This window comes from Myodes glareolus, chromosome 24 (genome assembly GCF_982192425.1).
Source record: "Myodes glareolus chromosome 24, mMyoGla1.1, whole genome shotgun sequence".
In the NCBI taxonomy this organism is placed as follows: domain Eukaryota; kingdom Metazoa; phylum Chordata; class Mammalia; order Rodentia; family Cricetidae; genus Myodes; species Myodes glareolus.
This window is the reverse complement of record NC_142049.1, coordinates 15,883,711-15,903,253: the sequence shown is the minus strand read 5'-3', so window position 1 is coordinate 15,903,253 and position 19,543 is coordinate 15,883,711. Positions and strand designations below refer to the sequence as shown.

Here is a 19,543-nt window from a genome sequence, read left to right as displayed (position 1 = left end):
TGTGAGTTCTAGGCCAGCTTGTCCTACAAAGTAAGTTCCAGGACAGGCAAGACTATACAAAGAAACCCTGTGTCAAAAAACAAAAACAAAATAGGGCCATAATTTTAAAAGCCTTTCTACCCGAGTGATTCCATATAGATGATTATAGATCCATACAAAGCTTGCTATTGTATCTTAACACAGAAATATGTAACTGAGGGGGTAGCAGCTCAGATAATTACTCTGTTTCAAAAGTTGGGCGGATAAAGTTATTAAAATCTTAAAAGAAGACAGAGAGGGACAGAGGCAGACACCCATGTGAGCCCCATATACACATGCATAGATGAGCACACCTGCACGTGTACACACACTAAAATAAATAGAGAATGACATAAAATAAATGAAAGAATAACAAAAAATTCATTCTAGGGCAAGGGGTGTAAATCAGGTGAGGTATGTGATTAGCATGCCTGAGGCCCAGGAATCAACTTTTAACTTTTTAAATCAAAGTAAAGGAATTAACTTTTTTAATCAAAAAGTTAGTCTATTATATTAATAACAGATAAAGCAATGTCCTAAATTTATCACGTTCTATTTTATTAACTTACTATTACCTATGCTGTTGAGGTTGCTTTTTCTATTTTGTCTACAAAATAGAAATTATAGCTGTGTATAATTGTCTTTTCTTATTTCCCCTTCCTTAATGGCATAATATTAACCCTTTTAGGAGGATTTCTATCCCAGAAATAGGTAAACTCTACTGATCGAGGCTTCATGCACTAAGAAAAGCCTTAGTTAAAAGGTGATGGTGTGTGTGAAGAGATGGTTCAGTGAATTAAGGTGCTTGACACCAAACCTGACAACCTAAGTTTGATCTCCAGGACCACAGGATGGAAGAAAAGAACCAACTCCCTGAAGTCATCCACTATCCCTTGAATTCTTGACCTCACCCTCACCTCCACAATATTGGGATTACAGGTGTATACCAACATAAAGTTCAGTTTTAGGAATTTTGTTTGGTGGTTTTTGGTTTTTTGGGGTTTTCTGTTGTTGTTGTTTTTGTTTTCTCTTTGGAGGACAAGATTTTGCTTTTAAATACATGCTAGCCTTCAATTTTGTTACACAGGCTGGCTCAGCTTTCCGAATGCTGGGATTACAGATGTGTGTTAACTTACTTGGTTCAAGGCAAGGCTGTCTTTCAAAAAACCAGGGGCAAGCAACAGCATAGCTCAATTGGTAAAGATGCTTGCTGACAAGTCTGATGACCTGAGTTCAATTCCTGGGACCCACATGGCAGAAAGAACTGATTCTGGCAACTCAGAGACTAACTTTCATGTGTGTCATGGCACACTCACACCCATATATACACATGCACACACAAAATGAATACAAATTTAAAAAGGAAGGAGGGGCACCAGCTAGACCACTTAGCTTGTAAGCTCATGGACAGCTACCCGGGAATACATAACAAGACAGAAACAAGAGAGACTCTGCCTCAACAAGGGGGTAGGAGAGAACCACCTCCCAAAAGTTGTCCTCTGCACACACACATTCACACACACATATGTCAAACACACTAAATAATAATAAATAAACAGGAGTAAGGGGCTGGCGAGATGGCTAAGCAGTTAAGAGCACTGACTGCTGTTCCAAAGGTCCTGAGTTCAATTCCCAGCAACCACATGGTGGCTCACAGCCATCTGTAATGAGATCTGGTGTGCAGGTGTACATGGAAGGAATGTTGTATACATAATAATAAAAAAAAACAGGAGTAGGTAAGGGGCTAGAGAAATAGCTCAGCAGTTGAGAGCACTTGCTGCTCTTGCAGAGGACCTAGGTTTGGTTTCCAGCATCCACATAGCAACTCACAATTATTAAATCCAAAGGATCCAATGCCTTCTTTTAGACTTAACTGGCACCAGACACATACATGGAGCACATACATATGTATAGGCAAATACTCATACACATAAAGCTAAATAAGATCTTTTTTAAAGTAAAAATTTAAAAACAAGGGTTCCAGATGTAGTTTATTGGTAGAGCACATGGTTAGAACCCGAAAAGCCAAGTCCAGCAGTGGTGGCACACACCTTTAATCCCATCAAATCCCAGCACTTGGGAAGCAGAGACAGGTAAATCTCTCAGAATTCAAGGACAGCCAGGATTACACAGAAAAACCCTGTCTCAAAAAACAAAAACACCGGGGTTGGAGAGATGGCTCAGTGGTTAAGAGTACTGACTGCTCTTCCAGAGGACCCGGGTTCAATTCCCAGCACCCACATGGCAGCCCACAACTGTCTGAAAATCCAGTTGCAGGGGGTCTGACACCTTCACACCAATGGACATAAAATAAAGTTAAATAAACCATAAAAAATATTAAAAAAAAAAGAAGAAGAAGAAAAAAAAAACAAAAACACCTCAACATAAAGCCAGCCACACTGAACCTTATAGAAGAGAAAGTGGGAAGTACACTTGAACTCATTGGCACAGGGAACCACTTCCTAAATATAACTCCAGCAGCACCGACACTGAGAGAAAAAATTAATAAATGGGACCTCCTGAAACCGAAAAGCTTCTGTAAAGCAAAGAACACGGTTAATAAGACAAAACAACAGTCCACAGAATGGGAAAAGATCTTCACTAACCCCACATCAGACAGAGGCTTGATCTCCAAAATATACAAAGAACTCAAGAAATTGGACACCAAAAGAACACATAATCCAATCTAAAAAAAAAATGGAGTACAGACCTAAACAGAGAACTCTCACTCAACAGAGGAATCTAAAATGGCTGAAAGACACTTAAGGAAATGTTCAACATCTTTAGTCATCAGAGAAATGCAAATCAAAAACAACTCTGAGATTCCATCTTGTACCTGTAAGAATGGCCAAGATCAAAAACACTGATGACAACTTTTGCTGGAGAGGTTGTGAGGAAAAGGGAACACTTCTGCATTGCTGGTGGGAATGCAAGCTGGTACAACCCCTTTGGATGTCAGTGTAGCGATTTCTCAGAAAATTAGGAAACAACCTTCCTCAAGACCCAATAATACCACTTTTAGATATATATCCAAAGGATGCTCAATCGTGCCACAAGAACACGTGCTCAACTATGTTCATAGCAGCTTTGTTTGTCATAGTCAGGACCTGGAAACAACCTAAATGCCCCTCGACCAAAGAATGGATAAAAAAAGTGGTACATTTACACAATGGAGTACTACACAGCAGAAAAAAATAACGACAGCTTGAATTTTGCAGGAAAATGGATGGAGCTAGAAAACATTATTTTGAGTGAGGTAACCCAGACACAGAAAGACAATTATCACATGTACTCACTCATAGGTGGTTTTTAAACATAAAGCAAAGAAAGCTAGCCTACAAACCACAACCCCAGAGAACTTAGATAACAATGAGGACACTAAGAGAGACTTACATAGATCTAATCTACATGGGAAGTAGAAAGTAGAAAAAGACAAGATCTCCTGAGTAAATTGGGAGCATGGGGACCTTAGGGGAGGGTTGAAAGGGGGAGGGGAGAGGCAGGGAGGGGAGCAGAGAAAAATATAGAGCTCAATAAATATCATGGAAAAAATAAATAAAATAAAAATAAATGGAAGGAAGGAAGGATGAATGGAAAGGAAAAGGAACCTGAAAGGTCCTGGGTATGACACCCAGCAACACACACACACACAAAATTATTCTTCTGGAAATGGAATAAGGTGGGTGGGAGCTCGATCACTCAGTCAGGCATGGTGGCATATGCCTTCAACCCCAGTACTTGGGAGGCAGAGGCAGATGGATCTCTGGATTCCAAGACAGCTTGGTCTGCACAGTGAGACCCTATCTCGCCGAAGAAAAAAAAAAAAATTCCAGATGGGGCTATAGCTCAATGATAGATCGATTTCCTAGACAGCACTTGCAAAAAGCCCTAGGCACGACACTCAGGACTATATTTGAAGGGGAAAAAGATGTTATTTGGCCTGACATCATAGTGCAGCACTCAAGATGCAAAGGCAGGATTCCAAATTCAAGGCCAGCCTAGGCTACAGAGTGAGTTCCAGGCAACAAGAGCTACATATAGAGACTTTGCTACAATAGACAGATAGGTAGACAGTCACTCTAGTCAGTAAGGCCATGTGGGGACATATATCTAGCCTGAGCTCCATATCAAGACTGTGTCTCAAAATAAACGAAGTAATACAAATAAGGTCTTTCAAGACTCGGGGTGCAGCTCTGTCAGAGCCTGTGATGGACATGTGCAAGGAAAGGCCAATGGCTAACAAAAGTAATCCCCTGACACACACCTGGGTCAGAAGACAAAAGGGCGAAAACTTTTGAAACGACCGTGTTCTCAGTGCCTTTTAGCACATGCGCTAGAAGATCAAGCTAGAGTAAGGTTTAAGGATAAAACCAGGAGACCTTAGTTTCAGATTTCTGTGCCGCTCTCATTGTCATCAAAGATTCAGAGGGCTGTCACCTTCCTGCTAAGGGAACTGACACATTAGTGGTAGAATCGCTTCAACTCCGAGCTCAGAGACCCAGGCTAAAGTGGATGAAGTCCACTGAGGTCCAGCTGGACTGGAAGGGGTAACTATGAACTTAGAGCAACAGACGCTTTTGTGGGACCTGCAATGGCCCTCCCCAGAGCTCCACCAGAAACGATTAAGTCTGTCGCCTTACAGTGTCCAAAACCATAAGCAACCCCAAATCCCATAGACATTTTTCCACTTACTTCCCCCGTCTTCTGGCGAGGGAGGGATGGCGAAGGCGCACCTTCCCTCTCAGTCGCCTGAATCTGGTGCTATGAATGGGGTCAAAGAGGCCTTGGCTACAGACTGCACAGAAAGGAATGATCCATGCACGCGACCGACCCACGCAGGCCCTCAAACCCGGCCCAGAGGTCCGCAGAGCCCCCGCAACGGCAAATGGACCAGAGGAACCCGGGAAAGACAGCGGCCAGTCTCACCTGTCTCTTGTTCATCCGCCGCACATCATCTAGGAAATCTAAAGACAGCATGGTGAGATGGAGAACGCGACAACCGGCAGCCAAGAAGAAGCGGCAGAATCACAGAGAGGAACCCCTGCCACACGGGCCGGACTCACAGTGGACAGGACCCCCAGACGCCTGCACTTCCGCTTCCGGGGCGGGAGCAAAAGAAACCCCGCCCCTTCGCTGCAAATACCGGACAAAGAAAGACTCGCGAGCCCTGAGAACGACCCGAGGGCCTGGCCTTGCCACGGGATGATCTCTCTAGCTGACCTTCGGCGGCCGGGAACCCGCCAAAGCCCGCTTTCCGTGCTCAGCCCGAGGCTGCTCGTGGAGGCGATGACCCTGGGTTAGATAGGCCCGCAGCCTGCGGAAGGCGGGCCGTTGCGTACGCCTGGCCAATCGGCAGCCGCGGCTGCTCCACCGCGAGGCCAGCCGGCTTCCTGCGTACTGCCGGGTCCTGGGTGTGGCCCGGGACGTGTTGCCTGCCTGTTTGTTCTCAGGGTGAGCGTGCTGGGGCACGCTACCGGAAGCTGTGCGATCTTTAAAGTCTCGTATGCACACACACAGACACACATACACTCGAGGGACACGAGACAGAGACAGAGACAGAGAGAGACAGAGAGAGTGCAGGTGGCCAGGAAGAACCTCCTCAATCTTGACCCTTCCATACAGTAATTTGCTTCATCTTCTGATACCTGGATGGAACAGTTTGTTTGACCCTCAAGTTTTCACGAGGGTGGGGATAAGGAGTAACATTATTGCCATGGCGTTTCTTTTGAAGGGTGACCATTGTAGGATTCTGTGGATACGCTAAAACCACTGGATTGTACACATCTGGTGAATTGTACAGTATTTGAATTATATCACAATATAGCAGGCATGAGAATGAAAAAGAGCCCGTTGGTGTCTTGTTCATCCTAAATTCCAAGTAGTGGTTGAGCACCTATCAGTACTTGAATTTAAAGAAAGGGAGAAAGAGAGGGGGGTAGAGGGAGAGAATATCTCCAACTACTATTTGAAACCGCATATTTACTGAGATGAAGTGAACTTTTTGATAACTCCAAGTTAGAAAGGTCTATGAAAAAAAAAATATAGGCCAGGTGGTGGTGGTACACACTTTAATCCCAGCATTTGGGAGGTAGAGGCAGGTGGATCTCTGAGTTCGAGGCCAGCCTGATCTCCAAAGTTACAGAAAAAACCCGTCTCGAAAAACCAAAAAAGGAAATACATAGAAACCGCACTAGAGCAGGTACCCCAACTTCCATAACAGTATGCGTACTAGAATGACTTACCCATTAATAAATGTTAGTTATGGCCTCAATCTAAATTCTGGCTCATAGAATCCTTTACATAAGTTATCAATGTTACATTCAACCTAAAATCAAATTAAGTGGGTATGAGCTTTTGTCCATTTCTTTTTTTTAATGTAGTGTCCTGTCTGCATGTATGATTGTAGGCCAGAAGAGGGAGCCAGATGTCATCATGGATGGTTGTGAGCCACCATGTGGTTGCTGGAATTGAACTCAGGACCTCTGGAAGAGCAACCAGTGCTCTTAATCGCTGAGCCATCTCTCCAGTCCTCATTGTCCATTTCTTATGTGCCTTGAAGAACCTCAAGATGAGCTCAAAATCCTTTAGGTCCAAAACAGTGAATAAGCTATTTAGTTGGGAAACGTTAAAAATGAATGGGGGGGCGGGCAGGTGGAGATCTGTGAGTTTGAGGTCATCCTGGTCTACATAATGAATTCCAGGACAGCTAGGGGCATCATAATAGAAAGATTACTATCTCAAAAAAAAAAAAAAAAAAAGGGCCTGGTGCTCACTGGCCAGTCAATGTAGCCTGCTTGACAAGTTCCAAGTCAGTAGGAGTGACCTTAATCTCAAAAAAGGTGAGGGGGTCTGGGAAGATGGCTCAGGGCTTAAGAGCACTGACTGCTCTTCCCAGGACCTGAGTTCAGTTCTTGGCACCCACGTCAAGTAGCTCTCTATCACCTGTAACTCCAGCTCCCAAGGCTCTGACATCCTCTTCTGGACTCTGTGGGTGTCTGCACTCACAGGGACAGACACATACACAGATGCACATAACATACAGAGATAAACATGAAGTTAAAACAGTAAAAATAGGGCTGGAGAGATGGCTCTAAGGTTAAGAGCACTGGCTGCTCTTCCAGAGGTCCTGAGTTCAATTTCCAGCAACTACATGGTAGCTCACAACCATCTGTAATGAGATCTGGCGCCCTCTTCTGGCCTACAGGCAGAACACTGCATACATAATAAATAAATAAATATTAAAAATTATTTATTAAAAAATAGTAAAAATAAACTTCTCATTCTTTAAACAAGTGAACGGCACCTGAGCAACAGCCCCTGAGGTTATCCTCTGGCCTCCACGGGCATGCAAACACACACACACACACACACACACACACACGCCTGCACACACAAGAGCACGCATGTACACATGAACCACTTAGATTGTTGCCAGGACTGATAGTGAGTGCCTCTTTTGTTTTGTTTTTGTTTTGTTTTGTTTTTGGCCCTGGCTGTCTGGGAATGTGTTCTGTAGACCAGACTGGCCTCAAATTCACAGGAGGCCTCCAACTACAGCTTCTTGAGTGCTGGGATCACAGGCCACCACAACTGGCCAAAGTATTTCTCCTTTCTTCATATTATATTGGTGCTATAGAATATCAGTAAATATTCAAAAAAGAGAATGTAGTTGATGTTTGGAGCTGTTGCCAAGGCTCACTACCTGAATTCAACACCCAGGATTCACGTGATGGAGGAAGAGAACTGACTCCTCAGAGCTGCCCTTTGACCTCCACACATGCACCAAGCCTCACATGCACTCACACAGAGTCACTGCAGTAATTTTTAAACAATGTAGTTAATATGATATGTGGTTTCATAGGTATTAGATGTTAAACTTGCAATTTCATTGTTACATTGTATTATCAACTGACAAAAAAAATGGGTAAGACCTTAAACAAGTTACATGAAACTTACTTAAATAAGGATATTGAGTGCCGTATTTTTAATTTTTCTGTTTGCTTTGTGTTTTGTTTTCCTTTTGAGACTGGTCTCATTGTTTCTCTGGCTAACCTGGAGCTCTCTATGTATAGCTCAGACTGACCCTGAACTCATAGATTATCTACCTATTACCTTTCTCTCTCTCTCTCTCTCTCTCTCTCTCTCTCTCTCTGTCGTATTACACACCTTTAATCCCAGTACTTGGGAGGCAGAGGCAGGCGGATCTCTGTGAGTTCAAGGCCAGCCTGGTCTACAAGAGCTAGTTCCAGGACAGGCTCCAAAACCACAGAGAAACCTGGTCTTGAAAACAAAACAAAACAAAACAAAAAAAAAAAAAAGAAAGAAAGAAAGAAAGAAAAAGAAAGTTACACAAAGTATTTCCTCATGCCCAAGGTCTCTAATCTAATTTACACGTACTATTAAAAAAGAGCATCATGTGCCCCATGACTCTAGTCCTTTATTATGTAACATTTGCAATACACGATAATGCAAGAGCCTCAGGTGTGCCTGAGGTGTCTTGTGACCAGTCATGGGATGGCTACAAGTCCCTTCAGCAAAACAATTCTACACATCACAGGAAACAGTCACTGTTTCCCACAAGGATTCTTCAAGGTCAAAGTACTTGTAAAATACAGCTATTCACTCTAGTACACCCCTCCCCATACAGTGACTCTGCTAAATTTGCCCAGCAACACAGACTGTCACAGCAGCCGCTTCAGATGGTCAGGTTTCATCCACAGGCAGGAAGCAGAGAGAAAGAGAGGAATCTTGGGACTCTGCTGGGTTCCCTCCTTTGTTCTGTGCAGGACCCCAACCCACAGGCTGGGGCTGCCCACATTTACAGCGGGGCTTCCTTTGAGTTAAGCCTCTCCAGAAGCCTCTTGTCTACACGTGTATGTTCATGGCGGGGGTGGGATTGGGTGCAAGTAGAGCCTGGAGACCATATCAGACGTCTTCCTCTATAACTTCTCCAACTTATTTTTCAGGCATGTTTCTCTTGCTGAATGAAGATGGAGCTCACTGATTGGCTAGATCCCCTCCCCATGGACCACAGGGACCCTCCTCCCATCTGTGTCTCCACAGGGACCCTCCTCCCGTCTGTGTCTCCCCAGCCCCGGGAAAGCAGGTAGCCTCACCACATCCAACTCTTTGTATGGGCACTGGGTCTGAACTCTGGTCCTCCAGCTTGTGTGGCAAGGACTTTATCCATTGATCCATCTGTCTTCCAAGACATCCTTAGCTTTTCACACGGGTTCTGGGGACCTGAACCCCAATCTTCATGTTTAAGCAGCAGGTACTGGGCATCTTTCTAGCCCTTTATAGAGTTAAACTTAAGTACTAATGGCTGCTTAGGAAAAGACCAGCACACACCCAGCTGTGGGCATGGGCTTCTCGTGAGAGAGCAGCACTGAGGTGTCCTAACAGTCAGCATACATATAATGTTGATAATGTTGGTGGCTTCTGAAGTTACATTGTTCAAAGGGTTTCTCTCTCTCTCTCTCTCTCTCTCTCTCTCTCTCTCTCACACACACACACACACACACACACTTTTTGCTTCTCTCTCTTCCCTGAGGTGTATTAGACAGGATTATATCTATAAGGTAAAGCCATTGGTCACAAAGGTGTTAAGAGACATTTTTACTATGTACATAATTTACAGGCTTACAGTTAGTAAAGGAATAAGGTCCACACATGAAGGTCACGTGTGCTCAAGCTGTAAGCATGGTTCATTGCTGTTTTAACATTCTTATTTGGACTATTTCTGTGTGAAAGGAATAGTCTCTCTATAGGCAATCTTCACAGCAAATTCTTTTAATTGTGCTGAAATATTATTTCAGGTCTTTAAACATCGTGTGTATGTGTGTGTGCCTTCGTATGATGTGCAGAGAGGCACATGCCAGGTTGAGCATGTGGAATCAGAAGACAGCTTTGCTGAGTCACTTCTCCACCTTCAGTGGGTTTTGGGTTCAAACTCAGCTTGCCAGGCTTGCATGCCAATCACCTTCACCTGCTGGGCTGGAATTGTTCACTCTCAGCAGGAGGAAGCCTTTAGCCAGGGCTGCCTTTGTCCCTTCTCTCTCTCTGTCCTGCCTCAGAAAGACAGGGAAGCTGATGGAGGCCTCTTTACATTCTGTGACAGATAGGGTGTCTCCTATAAAAATCATGTTGATGTTTGAGTGACCCAAGGGCAAAAATGTGCAAGGCCCAAAGAATTACATTTTCCAAATGTGGGACTCAACATGCTCTTTTCTTCATTGACGAGATGCCAACCTCCCCAGTAAACATGGCTTTTGGACCCTATCAATCATAATGGCATGTTGATATTTTCTTTTGTAGGTAGCCTACTACTTGCCTAAAGGTCAAATCTAACTCTCACTCGGCTTTTAACCAGAGATTACCTTGAGCCTTTGGTTATCTTGTCTTTTTTAAAAGTATATTTTTATTTGTTTTTTGAAATCTTTATACATATGTACAATTGATCATATCCACCTGCACTGCCTCCATCCAATTCCTCCTGAATTCTACCCCAACCCTAGCCCATTTATCTCTTTTTTATCCCCATTTTCTAGTGTGCAAAGTGAGGATAAAAAACAAAAACAAAGAAAGAAAAAAACCTCATGGAGCCAGGCGGTGGTGGTACACCCCTTTAATCCCAACACAGAGGGAGGCAGAGGCAGGAGGATTTCTGAGTTCACAAGTCCAACCTGGTCTGCAGAGTGAGTCGGGGGAGGGGGAACTCATGGTGGGGGCTTGGTGGCTAAACTCCATAATTCCAACACTTGGGAAGACCTAATATCAAGGTCAGTACACAGAGAGTACCAAGTTAGCCAAGGTTATAAACAGAGACCTGGTCTCTGAGAAAACAAAACAATAAAAATCCCTACCTGTACTAAAATCGCTATATGCTCGGGTGCATGAGCAGTTCAGTGACAGAGCCCTGCTGGACACGCTTGGAGCCCGGATCCCATCCCAGGAACAAACACACAATAGACAAGTCAGCGATGAAGAAATGTGGGGCTGGAAGGATGGCCCAGCAGTTAAGTACATTGCTGCTCTATCCTGAGGAATGGAGTTCAGATCCCGGCACCCACATCAGATGACTCAAAAAGGTCTGTAACTCCAGCTCCAGTTAACTCAACCCTCTCCTCTGGCTTCCTTGGGCATCTACATGTGCACGACAGTGTGTACACACACGCCTGCTCTCTCCCCCTCTCTGTCTTACACACACACACACACACACAGAGAAACAAAATAACTCTTTAAAAAATACAAACATATATATGCACACAACTGTAATCTCGAAGTACCTCCTTGACCGTCTCAGTGAAGGAAGAAAGGCTAGGTTCCTCTACAGTTCAGGAAAGGAAGAAGCCGTGGCATTTCACAACACAATGATACAAAGACCAGACCAGAAACGCCTGTGCTCCAGGACTGTCTCCTATAGGGATATCCGGGATTTTCTGAAGACAGTCAACCTCCTCAGGGCTAAGCCAGGGGTCTCCAGAGACAGAGCTTTCTGCTTACTGACTCAGGGGCCGTGAAACCAGAGACAAGAAAGGCGAGCTCTTAGAGCATGGGGTGTCAGCAAGATAGTTCCTTCCCACAAATCAAAGGCACTTTCTATGCAGAGGGATTACTGGAGTTGCTCAAATCTCTGGAAGACTTTTGAAGAGCTTTCTCTAAAAAATCCTGGACAGCTGCATAGGCAGCTGGGAGAAGGAAGCGAAGCCTTCTAGACTGGCATGTGTATACCCGTGGTGATGGACGGACAGGTCAGGGACGCAAGAGCTTCCTGCTTGGCCATGCTGCTTGCCTGTTGAAGAAAGGAATGTAAGTTCTCAGAGGGAGAGCCTCCTTGTGAAGGAGGAAGCCCCGTGGGTAGAATAGAGGCCAAGAATAAGGAACACTTCAGCCTTTCTGCTCCATTTAGCTGGGGCTTGGGCCTCCTCCCCCCACTCCAGTCTCCCCCACCCCCCGGTTCTTTTCTACAATCCCAACTCTCCTTTTGAGCCCTGGATCTGGCAGCAGAGGGCTGGCTCCTGATGTTTCTCTACATAGCTTTAGAGATCTTACGGGAATTAGCTTTTTTTTTTTTTTTTTTTTTTAATCATCACTGAAAATGTGCCTGGTGAGTCTGACTATGAATCTCTTAATACAACCACATTCAAGGATATGGACATTAGCAATCATACACAGACACACACACACACACACACACACACACAAACACACACACCAAAAGTAATGAAACTAGAACTGTCTTTGACCCCTGCCTTGTTGATGATGTGACCTCTGACATTCCTTGGAGATATTTACCCTATAACCCAAACATATCCAACCACCTACAGTCCCAGGATATAGCAAAGGGTCCTTTGGAAGGGCAGTAAATACTCTTAACTGCTGAGCCATCTTTCCAGGCCCTGTCTGTAATTTTCAATGGGGCGACTAGTTGTATTCTTTTTTTTTTTTCTTTTTTGACTAGTTATATTCTTGTTTTGTTTTTTAAGATAGGGTTTTTCTGTATAGCCCTGGCAATCCTGGAATTCGCTGTATGGACTAGGCCGGCCTCAAACTCAGAGATCTGCCTGCCTCTGACTCCCGAGTGCTGGGAGGGATCAAAGGCATGCACCACCACACCTGAACCTAATTGTACTTTTAAATGGGGTTACTAAGCGATTGTTTCTATTAACATTTTTATTGCATTTATTTGTTTGTTTGTTTATAGCACACACACACACACACACACACACACACACACACACACACACTACATACCCCAGTGCATGAGTGGAGGTCAGGGGACAGCTTGTGGGAGTCAGTTCTCCCTTTCCACCGTGTGTGTCTCAGGAATGGAACTCAGGCTTAGTGGCAAGTGCCTTAACCTGCTCAGCCATCTCTCTCTCACTGGAAAACTACTAAAAAAAATTGTAAATTACAGCCTAAGCCAGGTGTGGTAGCTCACAGCTGTAAGTAATCCCAGAAGGCAAGGCAGAATGATTGCCACAGGTTTGGGACTTAGCAAGGGCTGCATCGTTGACCTGCTCCACCTACCTTTCTACCTCCAACCTTCCAAAGGGGGAGGGATTTCAAATTATATATGTGGCTCATTTCATAAACCTACACAGCAAATGGGATTTTCCTGAGAAGTGGGTGGGCTGGGTGTGTAGGAATTAACCTCAAGCTGGGTCAGGTGGTCGTTTCCTTTTGGTTTAGCTAGGTTTAGCTACGCTTTTTCAGGCCTTTTGTGGTCTACTGGATGCTTTTGTGTCCTGACACTGTCTCAACTATCTGTTCTGACCTCTGGGGTTTGAATGTAGGCATGACAACAACCCCCACGCCTGCTCTTGTGTTCTGGACCTTGAGTCCTGTTTGCCCAATTCGTTCACCATAGTTCCAAGTTTTCCTGTCTCTCTGGCCCCAGCCTGTGACCTTACTATGACACTGCGGTTTTCTTTGTCCTATGTTGTTTGGTTTGAGTTTTCTCTGCACACGAGAGTGTGGTAAAATAGATGAGGTCTGTTCTGTAGGTGGCTGTTTTGGAGTCAACAGAAAATAGTAGGTGAGGAATATATCTCAAAGCCTTGTGTGATAACATCCCTGTCCGTCCCGTCATGTCCTCCTCCCCCCCCCCCCCCCCCCCCCCGTAAATTCCAGTTCTTGGAAGTGTTCTGGTGGAAGCTCCACCCCAAGCCCCTCCCCCATCTTTCTCCAAACCCTGCAACATCTCAGAAAGCCAGCCAAAGGATGACCTCTCCCCCACAGAAGCTCAAGACCACTCCCACAGGGTATTTAAACTGCCTCCAAGGAAACGGACACGTGGTCCCCCCCTCCAGTCTCTTTTTCCTGTCTCCTTTCTTGGGGGCTGGAAAATCACCCAGGAGCGTTTTATCTACTAAACCTGGGCTTTTTCTATTTCGGTTTGATTTGATCTGATTTGAATTGCTGTGTCGATGGAGAGGTTTATCAGGGTGCAGAAACTTTTCTGGGAGGTGGAGGTCATAGGATCATAGGATCAGAAGTTCAAGGTTATCCTCGGCTACAGGAAAAGTATGAGGACAATGTGGGCTTGAAGAAACCCTGAGAAAGAAAATAAGAAAAAAAAAAAGAAAACTCTAATATTCTCATAATTATCATAAGCTTGTCAGTGCACAGTAACTTCTCCCGTCCACTCTCCTGGGTTAAAGGGGGAGTAATTGCCCATGATGCAAACACTTGGACAGAGGGTGGGAATCAACGGGCCCACACAGTTCTGAATCTGTCCCTGGAACTTCCTTGGCCAGGCCCAGTTCATTGTCTGACTTTCGAAGGGTCAGCCTGGATCTGCCACCTGAGGACTCTTCTGTGTAAAGTGAGGCCTTTTCAGCCACACAGCCTTTGCAAGTCCCTGTGTGAAAGGGAGGGAAGACTAAACAATAAAGTCAGATCATCAGCACAGGGGTGTCTTCCAACCCCACACTGCCGGGAGAAGTTCCTCTCTCACCCACGCGTGCTGCTGCTCTGGAGCAATGGGAGTGAGCAAGCCCTGGGCCTCTGTAGTCACATAACCAACCTGGTTCAGCCCTTGACTTTGCCATTGATTGACAGAGTGCTCCTGAACAATTGATTTAATTCCTCTGTGCCCCAGTTTCTTCCTCTGAGGATAACATACCCTTATGGAACATCTTGGCCCAAAGGAGCTATCCACGACTCTATCATGCCTTCCTAACTTTTCTAGGCCCTTTTTACTGGCCAGCATCTATAAATCCTGCTGTAAACATACACGCGTATACACACACACACACACACACACACACACACACACATACATGCCTCACTTGACTTTGGAATTCTCCCTGGTTAATGTCTTACTTCCCCCTTTCATTTGGCAGGCAACATTGTTACACAGCCTTGGGTTTACTGATCACTTTTCTTTTTCTTTCTTCTCTGTCATACTTCACCCACTCTGACACTGTAGTGACCCCTCGGGCTACTACCTTAGTCTCATAAGTCTTCATAACCAGTCAGTTGGCAAATTAAGGGATCCCCCAAGCACCTTCCTTCCTCCTGCCTTTGCACCGTGATAATTTATAAATCTGCCCCCTTTGGGGTGTGCTTTTCTCTTCTGTGGCTCCCAGAACCATCAGAAAAATGTACCCAGTCTGTCACACTGCAGTCCCACCCAGCCCCCTGGCCCTGAATAATGTCCCACACTCTTCTCCTCTCCTCAAATGTTGTCACAGATTTTCCTTCTTCCTTCCCCCATCGGTGAAATTCCTTCTCACTGGTCTGTGACTACTTTAATCCATACCTGCACCCTCCAGTGGTTCACAAGGGAAAACATTTTATTTTATCTTATCTTATTTTATTTTATTTTGTCAGGGTTTCTTTGTGTTGTAACAGCTCTGGCTGTCCTGGGACTCACTATGTAGACCATGCTGGCCTCAAACTCAGAAAGTTTTTTTTCTAAAACAGGCTTGCCAGGCAGTGGTTGCACAATCCCAGCACTTGGGAGGCAAAGTCAGGCAGATCACTGCGAGTTCGAGGCCAGCCTGGTCTACAGAGCTAATGCCAGGACAGGCTGCAAAGCTACACAAAGAAATCCTGTCTCAAAAACAAACAAACAAACAAGAAACAAACAAACAAAACAAAACAAGAAAACAAAAACAAAACCAGGCCTAGTGTTTCATACCTACAATCCCAGCCTTTGGAAGTAGAGGCAGGAGGATCAGGAACTAAAGGCCAGCCTGAGTTATAAGAGACTCTGCCTCAACAGAGACACACCAACCCGGGCAGCACTCTGTAGGTGGGTTCTTTCCAGTCAACATGCCTACTTTGGAAGCTTCCCAGAGAGGCTGAGAAGACTTAAGTACCAAGGCAAAGGTGCGTCCGTGAGATGACACTTGAGGATTGCTGCCAGCCTGGAACTCTGAAAGACCAGGAAAGACGAACAGGCCTTAAAGAGAAGAACTATCAGTCAGTTCTCCAATGACTGGGTTTCTCAAGCCAGCCGCAATCTGGAAGACATAATCAAAGACGTGAATAGCTCAGATCCAGTCCTGTGGCCATCAGGCTGCCGGGAAAATGCTATCTCAGGAAAGGAATCCTTCTCTAAAATTGATTGTTGTGGCAGGGTTCATCCCCAAGCTGGTAGAGTTCCTGGAGGTGGCAGCTCTCCCTAGCTTGCAATTCCAGGCAGCCTGGGCTTTCACCAACATTGCCTTGGGAACTTCAGAGCAGACCTGAGCTGTTGTGAAGGGTGCCCTCCAGCCCACAGCTGAACTCCTGTCCTCATATCTGACTGTGTGAGAGCAGGCAAGGTGAACCCTTGGTAATATAGCTGGTGATGGCCCAGAATTCAGAGAGAGCATCATTTCCAACAACTGTTGTAGGACATTTGTACCCTGTGTGAAATGTATTGCTGTGATTGGTGTAATAAAAAGCTGAATGGCCAATAGCTAGGCAGGAGGTGTAGGCGGGACTTCTGGGCACAGGAAGAGGAAGTAGGAGAAGATAATCAAGGTGCGGAGAGACGCCAGTAAGACATGGAGGGGTTCAGTCAGACATACAGAATGAAAGGAAGGTAAAATGCCACTAGGCAAAATGCAGAATAATATAAATGGATTAACTTAAGTTATAAGAGCTAAACTAACTCTTGTTATGTCTTGTTATGTGGGAGCTGGCAGTACAGAGAAAGACTTGCTACCAGTAATGCCATCCTGTGCCTGCTCAACCTCATTTCGACAAACATGTCAATCACATTTCTCAGAAACATCACATGGACTTCGTCCAACCTAAGCTGAAACAAGAATCAGTGCCCTTGGGAGGAGGTGCTCTCAGCTCCTGTGACACCATGATAATGAGACCCTCTCAGACACCTGCTGGACCACATCCTACCTCACAGAGGCCTTCCGTGAGTGCGTCCATCATGTGGTGGCCGCTGGGGTCCTGGGTGGTAGAGCTTGCGACCAGCTTGAAACTCAATGTCTTGGCTCCTTTTCTTTGCACTGTGGGCAATGTTGTCACAGAGACAGACCAACAGATCCAGAAGACCATTGATGCTGGCATGCTTAAGGTACTGGGCCAGCTCCCAAAGCACCAAAGTTCAGAAGGAGGCTGCTTGGGCCGTGAGTAACGTGGCCACTGGGTCCAAACATCACATCTGCAGCTGACTGTGTGTAACCTGCAGCCTCCATTGGTAGCCCTACTAAAGAATGCAGAATTCAGAAAGAAGATGTATGGACTGTGGCTAACTTTGCAACAGGGGCCTCTCAGGGCCAGCTGACCATGCTTGTCCACTCAGGAGTCTTGAGACTGCAGCTGAATCTGCTCACGGCTCCAGACAAAAAGATCATCACCATCATCCTTGACATTATTTCTTATCTCCTCTGGGAGCCAGAGGAGCTGCACCAGAAGGAAAGACTGTATCTACTGATAGAGGAAGTTGGTGGTCTTGAAAAGAATCGAGTCCTTACAGTTCCAGCAGAACTGTTCTCTTAGCCAGCCAGAGGGACCTGAATAGCATTGAGAAACACTTGGGTGAGGAAGATGATGATGACAGTTTTCCCAGTCACAGGCTGAGAGTGTGAAGACGTGAAGCTGGGTGTGATGAGTTGGATGGTGTGGCGCATGCCTTTCCCCAGCACTCGGGAGGCAGAGGCAGGCAGATCTCTGTGAGTTCGAGGCCAGCCTGGTCCACAAAGAGAGTTCTAGGACAGTCAGGGCCATTACACAGAGAAACCCTGTCTCAAAAACCCAAAAACCAAACCAAACACACACACACACACACACACACACACACACACACACACACACACACATAGAAATCTCATTTCACGGGCTGGAGAGATGGCTCAGTGGTTAAGAGCATTGCCTGCTCTTCCAAAGGTCCTGAGTTCAATTCCTGGCAACCACATGGTGGCTCACAACCATCTGTAATAAGGTCTGGTGCACTCTTCTGGCAGGCAGACATACACACAGACAGAATATTGTATACATAATAAGTAAATAAATATTTTTTTAAAAAAAAAAGAAATCTCACTTCACAATACCTAAGCAACAAAGGGTTAAAAAAATCAATGAAACAAACAGATAAACCAAAAACTTTCCCAAAATGAAGACTAATAAAAGAATTCTTCGTTGCTCTCCCTTCCCTTCTGCTTCCCTCCCTCTTCTCTCACTTTAGACCACGTTGTAGAACTCCAGCTTCAGCCTTCTTTGCTCTTCTTGTATCTTTACTCAGGTTTCTGCCTCAAGACCCTGCTAGGGTCCCCAGCAGGCCCTGAACTTTTCATGTTTTTTTTTTTTTTTTCGGGGATGGAGGATTCACTGAATCCTCTCAGCAACACAAGAGGGTGGAGTTAGTACACAACCATAGAACACCAGTAGGGTACAGATGGCATGAATAAGTTAGCCACCTGGCATGAGCTGGAAGCCAGAGGGTTTGGTGATCTGCCTTTGACCAAAGTAGCACTCTGCACCTTAGCCTCACGGTGAATGGTATCTGTTCCCAGTGTCCAGCCTGGGCCTTGTCTGGAGGAGGCCCCTAAGCATCTCTGAATGAATGAATGAATGAATACAGGCTGCAAGCTCATTTGTACACCCCTAAGTAGCCCACTAACCAGCTCTTGAAAGCACTGCCTTATTGATTCAGTCTCCAGTTTCATTGTCCTGCTTCTCCTCCCTTAGCATCCTGCACAAAGCCATTAGGTGACCAGTCTGTCGATGCCTCTGTCTCTGTCTCTGGAAAAAATGAGTGTAAAAACAAGTAACTTCTTCCACTTAGAAGTCTTGAAGCCTTCCCCATCACCTCCAAGATAGGAGTCAAATGCTTCAGGTTTGTGGATGTAGTCCAGTGGTAGAGAACTTGACCCGCTCACAAAATCCTGGGTTCGAACGCTAGCGTGGCTAAACAAAAACAAAACAAAAAATGAAAACCCTTCACAGCAATGGCCAAGGCTTCCGTGTGCCTTCCCACCCTTCCCCAGCTTGAACCATTTGCTCTATGCCGACTGCAGTATCCTGACGAGCCCTGGGGCTCTTGTGTACCTTCCAGTCGACCCATCAACAGCCACAGTCCTGCTTGGCATGCGTGATTGCCATGACTAAGACTAAAATGCGGAGGTAAGTACAATATAGTTCTTACTCTGAAAAATATGACCTTCAAAAATGAGGGGGGGAAGTGTAGGAGAGAGAGAGAGAGAGAGAGATCACACTACAGTCACTGAGATCTTGAGAGCTTGCTGTCAAAACCAAGAGCCCAACAGGACTGAGTCTGATCCCTGGGACCCACCTGGTAAGGACAGAACTGACTTCAGAAAGTTGTCTTCGAATCCCACACAATTGTCATGGCATGCTCCCCACATACAACACAACAAGCAAATAAACAAATATGTAAGAAAACACATTTAAAAATGTGTGGAAGGAACTAGGCTTGGTGGTGTATGCCTGTAATCATAGTGTTTGGAAAGCTGAAGCAAAGAATTAAGAATTTGAGGCTAGCTGGGGTTACATAATGACTTTGAGATTTGAGGCCTGCCTTGGCTACATAGAATGCTCTCTCTCTCTT

General features: G+C 45.3%; 1 protein-coding gene and 2 pseudogenes across 1 annotated transcript in view; 2 read left to right on the top strand and 1 right to left on the bottom strand.

The window, feature by feature from the left end:
- Sec11a (SEC11 homolog A, signal peptidase complex subunit) overlaps positions 1-5,294 on the bottom strand; it is a 37,776-nt gene extending 32,482 nt beyond the window's left edge. The window contains exon 1 of the mRNA XM_048434948.3: positions 4,945-5,294. Within this exon, the coding sequence (XP_048290905.3) occupies positions 4,945-4,995 (51 nt within the window). The 5' untranslated portion in view covers positions 4,996-5,294. The remainder of the gene's footprint in view (positions 1-4,944) is intronic.
- Positions 5,295-15,801: 10,507 nt separating this feature from the next.
- Positions 15,802-16,422, top strand: LOC146889883 (importin subunit alpha-8 pseudogene; annotated as a pseudogene).
- Positions 16,423-16,547: 125 nt separating this feature from the next.
- LOC125400813 (uncharacterized) lies at positions 16,548-17,564 on the top strand (annotated as a pseudogene).
- Positions 17,565-19,543: the final 1,979 nt, after the last annotated feature.